Genomic DNA, 20,894 nt, shown 5'->3' with positions numbered 1-20,894 from the left:
GGTCTGCCCTGTTATAAGAGCAAAATTGAAGGCAATTACACAATGTTGTAATACTCAGAATTATTCAGATATATATCTTGATCTTGAACATTCTTATTTCCCATTCTATAATTAAGTGAATAATTATAATAAAAATTATAATATAGTTAATGATAAACAAAAACTATAATAAAAATAATTAACTGAATGTGATATACACATTTATTGTACATATAAGTGGCCATCCCTTTTCCCCATGGTGCGTGCATGCCAGAAAGGACGCATCATCGACAGGATCATGTCCTTCCATTAGTGTTTTCACCTGTGGGTCGTACTCCTCAGTCCGACGGACAGCAAGGAAACTGCTATGAGCCCTAAAATGATAGGAACATAATGAAATCATGCCTCAAGTGCAATAAAATGGGTACAGTTATGCTGTAAACACTGTTCAAAATATAGATGCTGCCAAAAAAATCTGAACTCCACACTGTCATAAATTTGATATATCAAAAACTAGCATGCTAAGTACATAGTGAGCACTAATTACTAACTTTATTTTCAAATCCTTGAAGACAGAGTTTGCCTTCTTCCTAACCCCAGTACCTGGAAGACACTGAATAAATGTTCCTTAACTGAACACTTTAAATTAATTAGCCAATTAATTAGGTGGTTGGCTTAAAACCTAGATTTTTCAATAATACACCACAAAATCAGAAATCTATATGTGTGGAGACTGCCTACATTTTTTACTGATAACAATGTGGTGTAGCCTATTTTTATTACTACAAAGACACTCTAAAACAACTTAATCAACGTAAAAGTGTAGGTATAGACCTGATATTAGTCATCAATCAATTTTTAACAGACCAATGAAAAAACCACCGTTTAACAGACTGAATATTCCAGAGAGCTGCTTGATGCTTTCAAGGTACATCTCATTCTGACTAGTAATAGCCAATTGTCGAGCAGGAAAGATTACAAGCAATTTTGCTACCAAGGCTTCTTCTCACTGAGACATTTATTTTTTATTTTATTTTATTTTATTTTATTTTATTTTATTTTATTTTATTTTATTTTATTGAGTTATAGTCAGTTTACAAAAATTGTAGAGCACAATTTTTCAGTTATACATGAACAAACAACATTCATTGTCACATTCTTTTTTACCGTGAGCTACTACAAAATCTTGCATATATTTCCCTGTGCTATACAGTATAATCTTGTTTATCTACTCTATATATACCTGTCAGTATCTACAAATTTCAAACTCAGTCTGTCCCTTTCCACCCCTCTCCCCTCTGGCAACCACAAGTTTGTATTCTACGTCTGTGAGTCTGTTTCTGTTTTGTATTTATGTTCATTTGTCTCCTTCTTTTCTTTCTTCTTTTTTTTTTTTTTTAGATTCCACATATGAGCGATTTCATATTGTGTTTTTCTTTCTCTTTCTGGCTTATGTCACTTAGAATGACATCCTCCAGGGACATCCATGTTGCTGCAAATAGCGTTATGCTGTCATTTTTATGGCTGAATAGTATTTCATTGCATAAATACCACATCTTCTTTATCCAGTCACCTGTCAATGGACATTTAGGCTGTTTCCATGTCTTGGCTATTGTAAATAGTGCTGCTTTGAACACTGGGGTGCAGGTGTCATTTTGAAGTAGGGTTCCTTCTGGATATATGCCCAGGAGCAGGATTACTGGGTCATATGGTAAGTCTATTCCTAGTCACTGAGACATTTTTAATTGTGATATTTCAAACATTTTAAAAGAACTACAGTTACTGTCTCCTTGCTATAGAGACTCTGCAAAATAGAGACCCACAGGGGACAGTGCAGCCCTCAACAGAGGCCATGACTCTTGCCAATCCACAGGGAGGGGGCAACGAAGCCTTTAAATGCCCCTCTCTTACAGCTAACCCTAGACAGCCTTCCGTCTGGGTGCATTTTCATCTGGTACAACTGTTTTAGGAGAGATGTTTATAGACATTAAGGTTTATGTGGCTCCGATGGATTTCCATTAGAGTTTTTCTCCCTTTTTCTGTGTTACATCAATGTTTGTTAAAGTGAGAGACCAGGATGGCTAGTTTTCTACTGTATCAGCCATGGGGCAGTCAAAGCTCATTTTGATGACCATGTGATTCGGATGGAGGGTTTTTTAATTATAGGGGGGTAGGACCACATCCTCCTACCTCAACATTCTCATCTAGGAGTGGAGACGACACCTCCCCACCCTGACCTCCTTACCTTCGTCATCTCACTGTTCCTACCAAGTCTGACAAATGAAGGAATAAGTGGTTATTTTCACATATTCTAGGATTTTGAAACAATGAAAAGCCACGTAGCAAGTAATTCCCATAGGCTTCCCATAAGTCTTGACACAATTTAACATTGCGAGATTGCAATGATAAACAAATTGGATCAAATTAGGTCTGTTTGGGGTCAAGCAGTATGTGTAATGAAAGGAAGGTTAAAGGCAGACAGACCTGGATCCAGAGCCTGGTTCTTCCCAGTCACTGGCTTTGTGACCTCAGACGAGTTACTTCATCATTCTGAGCCTTCGTTTGCATCCATAAAGTAGAGTTAATGATACCTATTTCACTGAGCTGTTGTCATGATTAATTAAGCAGTGTATGTTAGCTCCTACCTCCATGCTCGGCATACAGTAGGTGATGGCGGTGGCGTGGCCGTCATTCGGGCATTTACAGATACTGCCTGTGGGGCAGCACTCTGCTGGGCCTGAAGTCACAACAGGAACAAGGCCCAGTCTCTGTCTGCAGGGAGTCTTCAATCAGATGGGATTGGTCAAGGTGCTGTCCCCGGGAAAACAGTAGAGGGGCAAATAGACTGACTCCTGTCTGCACCTCCCACACGAAGACGCCAGCAGTGCCCTTGATGGTCCTGGCATTTGCCCCAGAATTCCTCTTGCAAGAGGAGAAACCAGTATTTGTTGATTGCTTACTATGTGACAGGCACTGTGATTCCAACACTGTCTTACTTCCCCCTTTTAACAGCCCTAAAAAATCGCTGTTGTTCGTCACATTTTACAGATGGCCAAGGTCATTTAACTAAGTAAATGACAGGCCAAGGTTCAAACCCACGTCAGTCTGCCTTCAAATGTCTGTCACCTTCCGCTCTGTCACACTCCCACTCTTGCAGCTGTTGGACAACTTGGGACTGTCACACGGAGAGCACTCGAAGTAAGCCTTTATCCTCCAAGGCGGGCACGAGAAGGCATGTTCTAGGCTGGGGAAGAAGGAGGGGGTTTTGATGGGGCTTCAGCAGGAAGGGTCATCTGAAGGGTAGCTTGTGTCAGGAACAGCTGGTCAAAGACAAATTCTTACAGATTAGCAACCACTTTGGGGCAACCTGGATTCCTCAAGGTGGGTGGGGAGGAAATTAGGGGCTGAGGTCATGAGCAAGAGGGTGAGGAGGAACAGCTCCGAGGGACGAGGACAGGCGAGGCTGCGAGGGCTACAGCAGAACATTTTTGGTCCCTCGGGGTCTCTTACATCAATATCCGGGTCTCTTCTTAACCCAGATGCAAAGCTTCAAAATTGAGGGTTTTGCCTGTGCTTCCGCCCAGTTACACGGCAGAATGTGTCTGGAAGGATGGATTCTGTGCTGTAGGATTGTGTGGTGTTACCACCAATGTGTTGTTCGCAGTCATGATGCCTAATGAAAAAAGTCCTGACCCTGAAGCTGGAAAACATGGACAGTCGCTTCCCCTGCCCGAGCCTGTTCCCTTTCTGCGCTTAGTATGAGATGGTGTGGACGTGGTTGGTAGAAACGCACTAGTTAAATATTAAGTACAGTGCTAGTAGCACTAATATTGCATGGGCTAAGATTCCTGTAGTAGGGAGATTATGAACTGCCTGATGTATTTCATCAGAAGAGGAGAAACCTTGAGGGTCGATCAGATGCAGAAAGAGGCAGAAACTGATTAACAGGAAAAACCTCTCAGCAGAGGGAGTGATATTTGACCCCTCTTAGGAAGGATCTGATGCCAGCTAATTTCTCTCTTACTTTCTTGATAAAATAGGAGAATTCAAAGTACTGAGTGAAAAGATAACCCTTTTAAAGACCCTTGGGAGATGGATTACTTTGTTTCAATTGTGGTTGAGGTCGACTCATATAAAAGGGATTCTGGTGGCAGCATTACAGAGAAACGCGGAGCCATCTGGTGTGTAACTAAACCAGGGTATATTACTTATTTACGGGGAGTATATATTTGAAGTCCTTCTGTGCTTGATTTCCTATTCTCTGCATTTTAAATTCTCACTTTGGACAACTAAGAGGGCGTATCAGCAGTGTCAGGAGTCGGTGTGCACTGGAATCCACTATTTGTAGATTTTCAAGGATCAGGACCGGTGACAAGCTCTCTTGTAGCCGTCTTGAGCTATCGTGGAGCTGCACTGTGTTCTTCAGAGATAACTTTTGTATGAAACTTTTGGATTGTTAGAGAGTGTGTATTTAACTGTGGGCTGTCACCTCTCCCAGAGTCCTTAGACTGTGGGGACAACACAGTGTAGTATTGCAGACCCCCTGCAAGTGTGGGAGAGTTTGTGCAAAACACATGAGAGACATTACCATCTAGCCTTGTCTGTGCACAGATTATTCAGCTCCATCAACTTTGATACCACCGCCTATGCCCTATACCAAGAATTTAAAGTGGACATGAAACACCATAATATTTTTCCACTGAATTTTAAGCGAGGTGCTAGGAGCAAAAAGTTGAAGAGTTATTTTAGCTACATAGAACCCAGAAGCATCTGTGGAAGTTGCTTTGGGGATGAATTCACTAAACTAAAATATTCCTGATCTGTAAATTAAGAACTACTATGTTTAAATTACTGTAAATGTACTTAATTATAATCAAATTCACCCTAAATAAAAGCAGTGCGACTCCATGTACATCTTAATGCAGTTAGTTTTTAGAAATTAGGATCACAGCATCAAACTTCATTTTCATTTTTGGCTTTTAAACACATTTCTTTGAAGGCTACCTTACTCTACTATTGTTTTGTTCCCAAAAAAGATTTTGATTTTTCACATTGAACAGTTAAATTTTTCATAATTAAACAGACTGACTTTTGAATTTCCCAAATCCATTATTTATAAAAGTTTGGGGTTTGTATGGATGAAAATCTGGTCAGGTCTTTATTAAATAAACGTAAATTTTCCATGGGGTGGATTTCCTTCCAAAGGTTCCAAGCCCCAGATGATTTTCCCAGGGAGGCTGGCATGTTCTGAACTGTTTCTTCTGTTGTCACATGGGACATAATCAGGGAGGTCATATTCATGTCAGAAGAGTTTAAATGAAGGTTAGAAAGGAAAGCAAATTTCCTGAATTAAAGCATAAAGAACTTTATAATCATGGATCAAGTTTACAACCCACTATTAACTAAGAGTTTAATTTCAAAACAAACAGCAGCTCTAGAAAACTAGTAAATTAATTATATTCTACTCTATTTATTTAATCTCCGAAGTATGTGATTTCATCATTAGTAAATAAAAATGTGTGTATCTCCACAAATATGTTCAAATTTCCTTAAATGCTGCATTTCACAGCAGCCCTCCAAACTTAGCAAATACTGTCATTGTCTTCAGTTCTGATCAAGGCAGAAAATCCCAACCAACAGCCAGCTTTGGAGAATGAGACTGTAATTCACTCACTTATAAATCGTAGTCACTGCTGTTATCCAGTGTGAACTTTATATTTCCTGTGAATGTAATCGCACCAAAGTTCAGTCTCAGGAGTCATATTTTATGTAGAAAAAAATATAAAAACCAAATTGAAAATTTTTCCAGAAAATACTTCAGAATAATGTGTTGTCTTGCATTCCTGATTACGCATTTCTAAATATAATAAAGCATAGGTTCATTTGACTGTCAATAGCTGTAAATCTAAAAATACTTTTCTTCTATTAGGTTGTTTACTATGTCATTGGCTGATCTACCAGAAACAAATCTAGACGGACATTTCCCCAGTGTGGCCTTAGAAAACGGCAGGAGGTCTGCACAGTCCAGGAGGAACAGCCCCAGTTTTCAAAGAAACAGTAACGCTTCGGATAAGAGTGTTGATTATAGCAGGTCTCAGTGTTCCTGCAGAAGTTTAAGTTCTCAGTACGATTATTCAGAAGACTTTCTCTCTGAATATTCAGAAACAGCTGTTACTAAAAATTATTTAGAGAAGCTTGTAGTGAAAGAAAAAAAGGAGGAGAAGAAAAACTATAATGTGTCTAAAATCTCCCAGCCTAAAGGTAAGAAGCAAAATTTCCCAACCAAGACCAAATTTCTGGTTATAATCACATTGTTATTTAAAGCACTAGTATTTGCAGTGGTCCATATTCAGTTTTACTGTTTTCCTAGATTGAAAATGTGTGTTATAAGTGAATGTTTATGGAAGGAATGAGGAAATAGAGAAATTAAGGATAATTACAAAAGAATGGAAAGCTAGGCTCAGAATGTAGAGCCTAGCCCCCGGCACGACTTCCCGTCCTGCAGCCTACTAGCGAGGTTGGTTCCGTTTTCAGTTAACAGGAGGCTGTGTTGCAGAGTACCGCAGTACCTGGATTTCGCTGGGTTTCTGCCTTTCATCTCAGCTGAAGGATCAAGGTTTGCATCACCAATGAAATGTAAATATCTGTCTCAACAGCCCAGGAAGATGGTCTTCGAGTCCGGTGAGGCATATTGGCAAAGACGATCTTTAGAAAGAGAGTTGGTTCAAAAGGCTGTTAATAATGTCATTTCCTTGTAGATTTTAAAAGTGCCAACACCATCAGCTCCTAATGGTCCAAACTGGGATGGGCTGTGTGATATCCTCAATCTGCTCGCTCCCTGACCTCCTGCCCAGACTGTGATTACTCACACGTGGGCAATCCTAGGCTTGTAAATAATCCCTATGTAGAGATAGCTGGAACTCTTTTCCCACTATGACCATAAGAATTGCCCCTAGTCTCCAGGTGGGAAATAAGAGCCTCCTCTCTGCGGGGCACATCTACTGTCAGGTTTACCCAGAGCCTGTCTCCCACCCCCAGCCTGCGATGACCAGCTGTGCCTGGGACCCCCTGAGCTACTGCTGGACCATCTAGACTCTCCAGTTCCCCTTATTCCTAGTTACAGAGCAAGGACTCCTAATCTAAGACCCATGTCTGGGGACCCCAGGAAATCCTTTGCATTTTTTGTCTCTGTTTGCATTTGTGAACTTTTCTAGGGAGAAGGACCCACAGTTTCCCTCCAAATTCTCAAAAAGTTAACAGACCTTTATCTCCAGAGGTGGGGGTCCCACATCCCTGGCAAAGCCCAGGACGGAAGAGTCTGTTAGAAGTCTGTCTGGCCGTTTGTAGAGATTATCACAACAGGACATACATCGTGCACAGTTAGATTCCACAGTTCGAATCCCTTATCTGGATTTGAAATTTACAAAGCTCTGAAAACCAAACGTCTTTCACATCTTTGGCACCAAAACTGATCTGGTAAAAAACCTAATTTGAACTGACATGAAACCGATCTTTATTAATTTCACTTAGAGTGAAATATAGTCATATATTTCACCACAGAAATCATCTTTGATGAAAGTACGCTGTCGCCAACCCTGCTGGGAGTACTATGGAAACACTATAGGTGCACCACAAAAAATAAACCCCCAAAATTCAGGAACGCTCTGGCCCAGGGATTCATGACAAGGGCTCATCCAACAATGTATTACATCTTCTACTGAGTCTAGACTCTCGGCTGTGATTTATAATAGAAATAAATACAGGTTTTAGTGTCAGAGAAGACCTTACTTTCCATTTGTTTTATGTCACTTTGTGGTTGGTTATGTAACCTTGGACAAATGACTTATCATCTCTAGCTATAAAACGGACTACCACTGACCTTACAGAACTGTATTAAATGAGATAGCTAAATACAAATACCTGGCCTAAAGCACGGGTATTCATTAAATGTCAGTTCCTTCCCCTTCCAGCTGGCGTGTGTCCGTGTGTATGTGAGTGGGGGGGGGGGGTATTACACATACGTGTGTATTTATGGACCTACATATCTACAGACATATCACTAGTAACAAACTGGGTTATCTGCTCACACAGGCCAGCAGGAAATCTCAGCCGAAAAAAAGCACAACTGGAATACTGCATTTTTTAATTCTCAAATCAATATGGTTATGCAGAGAAGAGATGCTATGACTCACCGCGTACTCTCAGCAAGACTTCATAAGATTAAAGAACTGAGAAATGAATTAGCTGATCTACACCGCAAACTGGAAGCCACAGCCATAGAAAACCAGTTTCTGAAACAACTTCAGTTTAGGCACTTGAAAGCGATAGGAAAATACGAGAATTCACAAAATAATCTACCTCAAATTATGGTTAAACATCAGAATGAAGTAAAAAATTTAAGGCAGCTACTTAGGAAATCCCAGGGAAAGGAGAGAACTGTGTCTAGGAAACTTAGAGAAACAGACAGCGAGCTGTTGAAGACGAAAGATGCCTTGCAGGCCCTGCAGAAGCTTTCTGAAGACAAAAACCTTGCAGAGAGGGAAGAACTTACTCAAAGATTGTCTGTTCTTACGACAAAAATGGAGGCAAATGACAAAAAAATACAGGTCTGTATTTCAGAGGCCTAGAAATGTTCAGTTTCCAAAATTAATATGAAGAGGGGGCACATTCATCATGCTTGCCCCCGTGGGGTGAAGCGTGACCAGCTGCTTTACTGGGCACAGCACACAGACGGTGGTGTCCGATGGGGAGGGGGACAGCGAGGGCAGGGAGGAGAGGCAGAAACAGCTCCTTTTGTGGCTGGGCTCACTGTCTGGACGTGACCGTTCTCCAGCAGTCCAGCTGCTGGTGTCAGGGGTGTCTGTTCGTGTGCTGAAGGGGTTTTGCTGGGTTGGGTTGTGTTGTGTGAAACCTCTCAGAAAGCAACCCTCTACTTCAGACTGCTTAGTAAAAGGCTCTTCCCTAAACCCTAAACTGCATCTCCTCAGCACCTCTCCTGGTACCCCCTCCAGCTTGTCCAGCCACTACCACAGAGGCACTTCTGGTGTTTTAGAAACAGGAATTTTTCCCAAATAATATCCCTGGGAACAAATATGGAAAAGGAATTTAAATCATTGAAGAAATGAATAGATTGATATTCCTCAGCCGTGTCCGGCTGTCAAAAGCTTGGGGATTATGTTATGAAGGGTAATTTGGGAGAAACGCGTCGGTTATATTGAGAATTCTGCCTGTTTTACACTGGGTATTTTTTGGTCTCGATGGACATGAACATAAATGGAATCAATTTCCTGTTTAATTCCTTAGTGGTGAGAGACAAGTATTTTCTACGATCTTGAAGTAGTAAGAAGATATCAAGTTCACTTTAACCCCTTTTTTATCTCAGTTATTTCTTCTTGGGTAAAAATCGTCCTCTGTTCTCACATAAAATGGACATGTGAGCTACAGAAAGTAAAGAGCAACCTCGTTTTTCAGTCATGTAACTACTAGACCAAAGTTCCGTTGTTTGGCCTTTCAGGTAAATTGGATTCATCTTAACATCTTCTGTCATGGAACAGGAAGTGTGTTTCTCTCTCATCCGCAGATTTTGACACACACATGTTTAAGTAATTCCTGTTTTTATGCTGTCACCAAAGCCAAAAAGAATTCAAGAACTAATTCGCTATTTTCCTGGCAGAAGCACTTGGTTGTATGGGAACTTTCATTTGGTTGTAGGGCATTTGGTGGGGGGGAAAACGTTTGTGGGCTAAAACACAGGCATTTTTTAAAATACTAATATTTCAGGAAGTGGGATTTTTTAGCAATTACTTCACCCTATTAGCTTACCATATTTCCCACTTTTCTTTAATGAGAAAGTATTAATGTTAGAATGGGGGAGACCACACTTTGTGGAAAAAAGGTAAAGAAAAGCCCTTTTAGCCAAGCTGCTGTCAAAATCCAGATCAAACAATTCTCCAGTAAGACAGGTCTCACCCCAGAGAGAAGGTGGCTATGCAGCAGTGAGTCCTGTGTGTTTGGAGACGGTCACTGTGCTAAATCAGTCCTTTTGCTGTCTTCTACTCCATCTAAGTGGTGTGGCTCTGAGTTCCGATCACAACCTCCAGTCTCAGTTCCGGGGAATCGTAGTCCCGGACGGTCTGCGCTGACACTGGTCAGCTCTGGCAAGAGAGGCTTGAAAGCCTTTTAGAGAGTGCGCTGTGCCAGGTCAGCAAAACACTTCGTTTCAACAGACCTGCTTCGGTTTAGTTTTAAAGTAAGTCATTGATTACATTTACTGATTTTCAAGATCTGCTCAAAAAATTTTTTTATCAAGTGCAGAATGTAAAAACCATTAGGCCGGAAACATTTATTCTCTAAAGCTGGGACCAGGGGTTTTTCACTTTGTCGGGGGCAGGGGGGCTTTTTAGTTCTAATACACACCCTCTAGACAAGCCACCTACTAACATTGTATTAAAATTTTGCGCTTTTCATACATGTTAGTTCCATTACGTTTGAAGTTTTGTATAATGTTACATTGGTTCTAGAAGAGTTGAAATGTATACTGTTTTCAGAACTTGGAGAAACAGCTGAGGCTGAACAACAAAGCCTTTACCCGGCAGCTGGCCAGCGAGAGCCAGAAAACCTTAGCAGCTCACGCAGCTACGAACGCTCTGCAGCTGGAAGTCAAGCGCCTGCAGCAGGAACTTAAGGTACTTCTTCCAAAGCAAAATGTAACAGAATTTCTGAAACTCCACTTCCCAAAATATCAGAGCTATTTATGCCTAATATAAATTGTAATTACTTGACTTTAGGAATATCTTTCTCAAATTAACTTTTTTCCCTACCATCATGTGAACAGATAGAGGATCTGAAATTATTAGAATGAGTTAACAGCCTGGTGAGTATGTACTGTAATTAGAAAAATTAAAGCTCTAATCTATCATTAAAAAGACTTTATCATTTTATGTCATCACATGAAGTAATATTACTGGTTTTTGTTAACACTTTAGTGGAAACCCAAATAAGTTTTTCAATTAAAAAATTAACATTATTAAAATAGAGTAATTTTAGAGGCCCATAAATTCATTTTATTTATTTTTTTATTTTTTTTTAGTTGAAGTATAGTTGATTTACAATATTGTGTTAGTTTCAGGTATACAGCAAAGTGATTCAGTTATTTTTTTCAGGTTATTTTCCATTATAGGTTATTACAAGATATTGAATGCTGTTCTCAGTGCTATACAGTAAACCCTTTTAGCATATCTATTTTATATATACATAAATTCATTTTACAGTCTCACTTGCCAATACGCTTGCAAAACTATCTTTTAAAGTGTGCCCTAACTTGGAGGGTATTATGCTAAGTGAAACAAGTCAAATAAGAAAAAGACAAATACTGTATGAGATCACTTATATGTGGGATCTGAAAAATACAGCAAACTAGTGCACGTAACAAAAAAGACACAGAATCACAGATACAGAGAATAAATCGGTGGTTACCAGTGAGGGTGGGGGTGGGGAGGGGCAGTCTGGGGTAGGGGAGTAGGAGGTTCAAACTCTTAGGTATAAAATAAGCTACAAGGATATATTGTACAACTTGGGGGATATAGCCAGTATTTTATAATAACTATAAATGCAGTATAACCTTTAAAAATTATGAATCACTGTATTATACACTTGTAATTTACATATTGCACAGCAACTATACTTCAATATTTTAACAGTGTGCTCTAAAAAATGAGAATTAAAAATATTTACTTTTTCAGAGTTTGCTCTTGCTGCCTTGAAGATTTCTAAAGTATTTGATAAGATACTTAAGAAACACAGGTCTTTTCAGCCTCAACTAGTAAATCTTAAGCTCGATTCTTTAAAACAAGAATCTTTAACTTTTATGACAGGTAGGGAGTTCAGATTTCCTGGGAGCCATGAGAGCACGGAGAGGCAGGGGAAGGATATTAGGGGAGAAAGCTGGATGTAAGCTCTCCCTTGTAAAGCAGGGAGAGAGTCCTGTTCCTTTCTTCTCTGGAGCCTCAGGAAACTTCAGAGAGAATATGCCAGAAAATGGGCGTGGCCATAACCACCAGCTTAGAAATCCAACAGGAGAGGCTTCAAGATCCATTGGTCGAGGCAAACACACACACACACACGGAGACACAACCAGGGAATTTTAAAATAAATTTGTGCTATCATATGCAACCATATGCACATAAATACTATGCAGTCATTAAAAAACAATTTTGACAGGAGAAAAGCTTAATGATTGATAAAATATTTAATGAAAAGAAGGATCCAAAATTTATTTTAAAAAAGAAAAGTAAATATACCTCCACACAATGGATTTCTGTGCATCTGTAAAAAGGAATGAGGACTCTTTACATTGTAATATGAGTAATCGCCAGGATACATTGATAAATGAAAAAGGCAGGCAGAGGAGCGTGCAGCATGCCAGCATGTAAGTAAAGGAGACAGAACAAATACATCCACATATTTGCTTATAATTAGAAAAACCCGTAGTAGGATGACAACGGAAGTGGGGAGAGAGCAGCAAGTAGAAGGGACAGCTGTAGAACCTAGGTTTCCTCAAATATATTTTTGGTAGATTTGACTTTGGAACCATGTAAATGTTTTGCATAATTATGAAGCAGAATGAAATGTAAAAAAAATTGGAAATCATTCCCTAAAAATCCAAAGTAAAATGAAGGAAAAAAATGAACCCACTGCATATTCACTGTTGGCATAATGTCGCAGAGAGACACCATTCCAGGCGACCTAAAGCACGTTAATTTCACTGCATGTGCCTAGTGAAACACACTCCCGCTGACAGTGTAGGAATGGTGATTTTGAGACTGTTGTGTATATCTTAGGAGATAAACCACATGGTGAACTATATTCATGTCATTGAGAACTGGGATTTGGGGATGGAAGAAAGAAAATACAGAAGTCAGATAAGGTCAAATAGTAGACCTGGCTGTGAATTTAAATGAAAGTATGAATTTATGACATTCTATCTTTAAAAATAAGTACATATTTCCTAATGCGACCAACTCACCTGCAATGAACACCCCTAGTGCAAGCTTGTTCTTCAAAATCCATAACCCACTAAAAAGAACTGAGTCACCTTAAAAAAAAAATTCTAGGTCTGGAGCATGAAAGACGTACTATGTGAGCCCGGGACACTGTCCTACAAAAAAGCAAGAAAAGTGTAAGAACTATCAGGGGAACGTCAGAGAGACTCAGGAGCCATCAGTCTGGAATAGGTTCCTACTGGCCAGAGATGAGGCGGTTTAAGGACTGATAAAGGGAACTGCGTGGACAGAAACTTATCAAATGTATAGAAATCAAAAAATTCATAAGGCTGCTTACAAAACAGAACACCTCAGTGATTAGTCATCTTGAGTATACTAGGGAACCAGCACACTATTTCAAAAACTGGTAAATAAAGGAAAGGAAACAATTACTTTCACCTTTCCCATACCCGGAGTAATCAAATAGTTTCTGAGGAGGGAAGATCCTCTTTGTAAAGGCATTCTGATCAATAATGTCAAAGGAATGATAGGATGACAATATCACTATTTTGGAACTTTTAATGAGTTAGTGAATCTAAGCAATGATCGTCACAAAAGGGAAACCATCCGACGCTGTGCACTTCCTGACTCCTGTACACACCTCCACCCAGGGAGTGTTCCTGCCAAAAAAACCTATACCTTGATTGATTAAACATTTAGATCTAACAACCAATTTAAAAGAAATACAGGGGTCAGGGGAACATGATAGATAACACCTCAGGGACACAATCAACATCACACTGTGGGAAACTCTACAGCACAAACAACCCAGTTTCCACAACAAATAAATAGCAAAGTGAAACAAACAAAAGAGATGATGGTGGGAACTTACAGAAAAGAGACCATGACGGAAAACTCAACAATGGAAAAACAAATGACCCAATTCAAAAATGAAAAAAATTACTGAAATAGACATTTCCCCAAAGATAGACAAATGATCAACTAGCACATGAAAAGATGCTCAAGTGTTTATGAGGGAAACACAAATCAAAACCACCATGAGGATGGCTACTATCAAAAACAAGTATTGGCCTATTTACAATAGCCAAGACAGGGAAACAACCTAAATGTCCATCAACAGATGACTGGATAAAGTTGTGGTGTATATATATATATATTTATACACACACACACACACACACACAGTGGAATACGACTCAGCCATAAGAAAGACTGAAATAATGCCATTTGCAGCAACATGGATGGACCTGGAGATCGTCATTCTAAGTGAAATAAGCCAGAGGGGAGGGAATAGCTCAAGTAGAGTGCATGCTTAGCATGTCCGAGGTCCTGGGTTCAATCCCCAGTACATCCTCTAAAAATAAATAAACCTAACTAACCCCCCACCTCCACCAAAAATGAAAATAATTAAATAATACAATAACAAATAAAATATTTTTTTAAGATACGTTAAAAAAAATACATGGAAGAAAAATAAGACACCCAGGGAGTGTGTTACACAAAGTAATTTAAAACCACCCATTGTGACACTTCCTCTGACTCAGTCATTGAACCCAGGCCTCTCACCGATGGTCCCTCCTGCGTTCAGGATATACTCCTACCTCCCACCAGTCCTGTCTCATCCGGAAGGATGAGACTGCCTTTCATGCTTCATGGTCACCTCTAGGGCCGACCCAAGGGAAAGAGAAGTAGAAACTTTAAGGATGTTTTAGACTCCTGACTATTCCAGAGATTTGAGCCTAAGGGGACACAGAACCCCATTCAATTTAAAAATACAGCAGACTAGTGAATAAAACAAAACAAATCCAGATTCACAGATCTAGAGAGCAAACAGTGGGGAGAGGGGAGGGGGAGGATGGGGTGGGGATTAAGAAGTCCAAACTATTATGTATAAAATAAGCTACAAAGATATATTGTACAGCACAGGGAATACAGCCAATATTTTATAATAACTATTCATGGAGTATGACCTTTAAAAATTGTAAATCACTATATTGTTCACCTGTAACTTGTATATTGTACATCAACTATACTTCAATTTAAAAAACAAAAAAAAACACCTTTTTTTCCCTCAACAAACTAGGATTTCAAACTTTTTGTTTTGCCAAGACTTTAAAAAGTCAGCACTGAGATATAAAGCTGAACAACAATGTCTTTGTTGCAGGCTGCACCTCTGGCACTCGCTGTGTAAACGCAGCCCCGTCTAACAGAATTTTGTGTGAGGAGAGTGTTCGGTCCCACAGATCAACACTGTGGTCCCCACTCACATGCAGCGACTGAGGGCTTGAAATATGGGTCGTATGACTGAGGACTGAATTTTTTTGTAATTAATTTAAATCACAGCGGGGTTCGTGGCCACCGTATTGGACCACACAGAACAAAAACTTCATGACACAGTCCCAGGGGACAGAAAAACTACAGTGAAAGGAACTGGCTTGCAGAGTCTTCAGAAATGTTGTCCCCATCACAATGGTTTGTCACTGTTAAAAAGCTAGTACTTTCTGATGTCAGAAATGATATATAACAAAATGGCCCATTTCTCTTTCTGCTGGAATCTATAGTTTTGCTCAAAGACCGCTGAGCTCACCCTAAATCGTTTTTTACAAGAACCTCAGGTTGAGAAAAAGCAAACATTTATAGAAATGTTGGTACTACAATTCCCTTTAGGAGAAGGACAGAGAGCTGGAAATTAGAAACATCTATACTAATCGGATACTTAAAAATCTACATGACAAAGAAGATTATCCAAAAGGTAAGGTATGTTTTCATTGTGTTTGCTCAGAATCTATTTTGAAGTCTCTAGTCAGATTTTCCTAATTTATATCATCAAAATTTTTAAAAAATTTTTTATTTAAAAAAAAATCATTGTATTAGGCATTGAAACATTTTGTGGTTCTAGAATAATGAAACCTAACATGGTTGAAACAGCTAGAGGAGAAGAGAGATCCTTTCCTGTCTTCCCATCCTCTGTCCTCTCTGTCCTTACTCAGGCAGGTTAGAGGGTAACTTTTCAGCTTGAAGCAAAACGTCTGCCAGATACTGACCTTTCTAAGTATGTCCCTTAGCCAGTGTGTGGATTTTTAAAGTTACCTTTATTTCAGTACAATTTACCTCAATAAAATGCATGCATTTTAAGTGTGCAGTTCAGTAGGTTCTGACGAGCGCGTGTACCCACGTAACCACCACCCCGCCAAGATGCAGAACATCCCATCTCCTCAGGAGGCCCCCTCCTGCCCTGGCAGTCCGCGGTCCCCCGTCCCCGGCCTGCGGCCACCTCTGGTTTCCCTTGGGTCACAATAGCTTAGTTTGCCTGTTGTGGAATTTCCTGTGTGGGCTCATGCAGCAGGTCCTCTCTTGTGCCTGGCTGCTTTTGTTCAGCATGACGTTTTTAAGATTCATCCATGTTGCGCCATGTGGTTAGTTTGCACCTTTTTATTGCTGAGCAGTATTTTTTCCTTCAGGACAGGACGTCCTTATTTTCCCCTCCAGATCTCCCAGCCCAAGATTCTGCTCAGAAGACGTTCAGTAGGAACACTCCCCTCTCATTTTGCTAGAAGTAACAACATGTTTACTTTTAAAGGCTGTGACCTCAGATTTCCTGGCCTTCCTTCCTTTGTTCCCTTCTGGCTCATAGACCAGAGTGACAGCCAGCAGAGAGGACGCTAAAATCAAGCAGGGGGTCATTTAAATGGAATAACACTTCCAGGAAAGGGACTGCTGGGTTTAGTGGTCATGCCCTTTGGCGTGGGCAGCGCAGCCATCAGTGGCCAAGAACTCTGGCACAGGAGACCTAGGTGGCTCACCCTCTCACCATTGCATGTCTACAGTTTTGGTTTTTGGTTTTTGGTGTTTTTTGTTAATGGAGGTACTGGGGATTGAGCCCAGGACCCCATGCATGCCAAGCACGGGCTCTGCCCCTGAGCTATACCCTCCCCCCGCCTGTCTTCAGCTTTGAACCCCTCTGCAAGCAGGGAAGCCGTGTCCTCCAACAGCAGTGCTGACCCAGCCTAACTCCTGCTTGTTTGGTGCTCTCTGCCTGGGAACCCATAACCCTTGTGGCCCAAAATGAGACAAAACAGGGGAAATAGGAGGTGAAAAAGTGAAACTGGCAAATGTTATTAATTTACTGAAAACCTTTAGAAAATATCTAGTACATTTTGTTTTATTATCACATCACAAACTTCTGTGTTATTTTATATGTAAAATCAATATTGCTTCCAAATGTAAAATATGTTTCTTACACATGATTTATCTGTTCTGTAGTTTCTTCAACAAAGTCAGTACAAGCAGACAGGAGAAGTTTTTCCTTTACAAGTGTGAGACACCAGGAAACCCAAAAATCAGAAGATGTTCCATCTCTGGCAACTAAGGTACAGCAAATTTGAATTCTTGCAATGTCTAATTAAACATTTCTTTACAAAAATAGTCTATGATCACTTGCTCTATACAAAAGGTATTTTGTATTCATTGAATAAAACACAATGTAAAACTATCTGTACCTCCAAAATGTGTTTTTGCTGCTTTTCTAAATTACAGGGTAAAAAGACAACAGGAAACATTGGGCATAAAGAAAAACCAACTGAAATAATCTATGCACTTTCTCACTGTATCAGCAAATTCCCAAACCAAGAGGATTCCAAGAGAAAACAAGAAGGTAATTTTAACAGCTCTTTAAGTCTCCTTTAGTCTTTTTTTTAATTGAAGTACAGTCGATTTGTCTCTTTTACGCTTAGTTTATTTTTTTAATTGTGAATTACTGTGTGTGTATAAAAGTACACATAAAGAGAGATCTTCCATTTAAAGAACCGTTGTAAAATGAACACCTGTGAAGCCACTTCCTTGCTTAAGCAGCAGAACGTGGGTGTCCCCTAGGACACGCCGTGGGCCCCTCGTGACCACAACCCTCCCCTGCCCCCCAGAAACACCACCCTCTTCAGTTTGATGCCAGTCATCCCTTGCTTTCCTCACCCTCCCTATCCTGCGCGGACCCTTCAACAACGTGTTCAGTTCTGAAAAACTGAGTCACAAACCCAAACCCAGCTGAGCCAAGGGCAGCGCTACCCCTCATGGAGACTAACGAAGCATCCAGAGAAGGCAGGCTGGACGGAGGCTGGCTGCAGCTTCCCGAAGGCCTGGGGCACAGCCAGAGCCCTGGTCACGGGTCCTGGGAGGAGGGGCCCATGGGAGCCGGGTGGCCTTAGGGCTGCTCTGCAGGTGCAGGGAGAGTCCCGGGTGGGCTGCTCGGTGCTTCTTTGCTCAGATCCCAGAGCTGATGTCCAGCTCTCAGGAGTCTGTCAGAGCAGAGCATTCCTGGGGGGTGAAACCAGGGTCCTCGGCCAACCCAGACTGCTGGGACCAGAGGGTGGGGACACCTCCGCCAGGCCCTGGTCAGAGTGGACCCGGGATGCTGGAGGCTGGAGGGTCAGCCCTTAATGCTTAAGCCCCTTGGCCTCGGGCCTGTGCCCCATCCCTCTGGAGCACAGCTGTCATCCTGGGGCGTCCCTTCACCTTTCCCGCTGGCGCCTGGCGCCCCTTCTTCACTGGGCCTTCTGTTTCTTCCGCCAAATCCTCCCCTTCCTTGGTTAACACCATCACATCCTGCCAGCACACCCTCTTACTTGCTCCCTGAGAATGGATGCGTGTGAGGTAAATCTGTGTGCCTTTCATCCCGAGGTGTCATTATCCGACCCTAGACTTGACTAATAATTGACTAGAAAGAAAATTCCGGGTTGGAGATCATTTTCCCTCAGAATTTTGAAGATGCTGCCCCGTTTTCATGTTAACATATTGCTCAAGGGAAATCGGGTGAAACCGCACACGGCTGGGCAGGCCCAACCTCCCTGGAGAGAGCAGTCACTGGGAATAGCCCCCCAGGTTCCCCCGGAGCCGCGGGGAGGGGCCTCAGTACAGGCCGGGAGGGGCCACACCTGAGCTGTGCGTTGTGGCCTTAGAATGAAGTTTAATTAACACCCCGGGCCCCACCCGGAAAGCCACGCTGCCTGGTGCAGGTCCTGCTGTGGTCGCCGGTCCATTGACGTTTTCCACCTATTTTTTTGTCCTTTTGGTACTTCATATCGTCCTAGGAAGTTGACTCACTCACTCGACAACTATTTTCTGAGCATATGCTGTGTGTCAGGCTCTGATCCAGGCACTGGGGGGCGGGGGCAGCGGAGAGGGCAACATGCCCGCCCTGGGTGCGCGGGAAGATGTGTGGGACGTTTAGGTGAGCAGGTGGCAGGCGCTGCAAAGACGGGCCAGAGAAGGAGGTGGGGAGGGGGCCGTGGTGGGGAGATGAGGGTGTCGATGGCACCTCAGTAGGACTCGCAAGGAGGGAGGAAGTGACCCATGGGGTCATCCGAGACGAGCACTCCAGGCAGAGTGCCCCGCAGACGCCCGGGGAAGGAGGAGAGATCACGCAAATTTTATGAATGCCATTTTTCTCTTGTTTCATGATTCTCATTTATTCGGTGTGTGTATAAATTCACATGACAGCGCCTTCCTCTGTATTCCAGTGTCAGATGCATGTATTTTCTTTCCTTTTTGTCATTTTAATGTGCCCGACCGGAGGTGTAGCTCAGTGTGCTAAGTATCCAGCTTGCAGTAGAAACCCATCACTCTTAAAGACACTAAGCTGGCTGCGTTTCTAACACAGGCTTATCCCAGGACGGGGGGCGTCCGGAAGCAGAGCCGTCTCTGGAGAACGCTGGGCCGCAGAGAGAGACAGTGGCCGATCCAGACAGGAAACCCACGTTACTGAAGCAACAGGAACTGCCACCGAAAGGCGCTCAGATGACCCATCCTGAAGGGGAAGGCGGTCAGGAGGACGAGCCAGGAAAAGAAGAGTTTAGACGAAGTCCGGAAGTCAATGACACGGGCGACGTGCCGGATAAAAACGCCGCTCCAAGTGTCAAGACACCCTTCAGACAGAGAAAGCGTTACTCCTTCACAGAAGCCACGGAAAACCTGCACCAGGGGCTCCCCGCCGCGGGGGGCGCGGCCGCCCCGGGCGGCGCCAGGGCCGCGCTCGGCACCGGCCGGCGTCGCGGGCCCGCGGGGGAGCCGAGGCCCGAGGGGCCGGCCGGCGCCGGCCCGCCCTCCTGCGGGAGGTCCTCCCGAGCAAGCGGGAAGGACACGGCTTTCAGGGAGAAGAAAAGCAGTCTGATGGAAGAGCTCTTCGGCTCAGGCTGCATCTTAAAAAACGACCAAGCTGGTCCTGCGGTCGTTAAAGAGCCTGAGGAGAGGCTGCAGAGTGAGATGCACCGCGTGCCTCCTGGTCAGGCCTCCGCCAGCAATGCTTTCGGAGATTCTAAAGTAACTGTGGTCAGTTCTATCAGGTCATCTTCACCGACAGAAGGAAAGAGGAAAATAATTATTTAAATATAATCAATATCCTAACCCACTCTGGTTTGATATTCTGGTCTTATGTGCCTTGAATCTTACCATTTTAATTACATACGTGTATGTGTTTTCACTACTTAAATCGACTTTGGATAATTAAGGTTTTGTTCTAGTGCTCATCTGACTTTAAAATCCACTGTACATTAGCCAAGAACAACGTTTCAAAAACAAAATTACATCTTTTTTTTCCCTACAACTGAAACATGTCCACTATCTTTTGGAAGACTGATTTATCATATGGTTCAATATTCCATGAGCCTCTGTAGCCAGTAAGTTAGTCAACCCAAGACATACACATCTCCTGCAAGTGAGAACTGTGTCAGGAGTCAAATGACTCTAACTTAAAACCACGGAAGCAGCTCTGAAAGGAACCCATATAATGAGAAGCCTCTCTTTAAATTTAAATTTTAAAAAAAGCAGTGATGACCAAGCTTGGTTTTATGAAAATTATTTTTGAGTGTTCTCTTATTCCGCTAAACTGGGCGTCTAATGTCCTGCCTTTGTAGGTGACACTTT

The 20,894-nt window shown here is 42.0% G+C and overlaps 1 protein-coding gene across 1 annotated transcript; it reads left to right on the top strand.

The window, feature by feature from the left end:
* The first annotated feature begins 5,918 nt into the window (after window positions 1-5,918).
* On the top strand, window positions 5,919-20,414 carry LCA5L (lebercilin LCA5 like). The gene is made up of 7 exons (XM_010999035.3): window positions 5,919-6,240; window positions 8,071-8,585; window positions 10,527-10,664; window positions 15,648-15,732; window positions 17,244-17,350; window positions 17,517-17,634; window positions 19,633-20,414. Exons 1-7 carry the CDS (start codon window positions 5,919-5,921, stop codon window positions 20,355-20,357), a joined length of 2,010 nt encoding a protein of 669 aa, XP_010997337.3. The 3' UTR covers window positions 20,358-20,414.
* Window positions 20,415-20,894: the final 480 nt, after the last annotated feature.

This window comes from Camelus dromedarius, chromosome 2 (genome assembly GCF_036321535.1).
Source record: "Camelus dromedarius isolate mCamDro1 chromosome 2, mCamDro1.pat, whole genome shotgun sequence".
NCBI classification, from domain to species: Eukaryota; Metazoa; Chordata; class Mammalia; order Artiodactyla; family Camelidae; genus Camelus; species Camelus dromedarius.
This window is presented reverse-complemented; position numbering and strand designations above follow the sequence as displayed.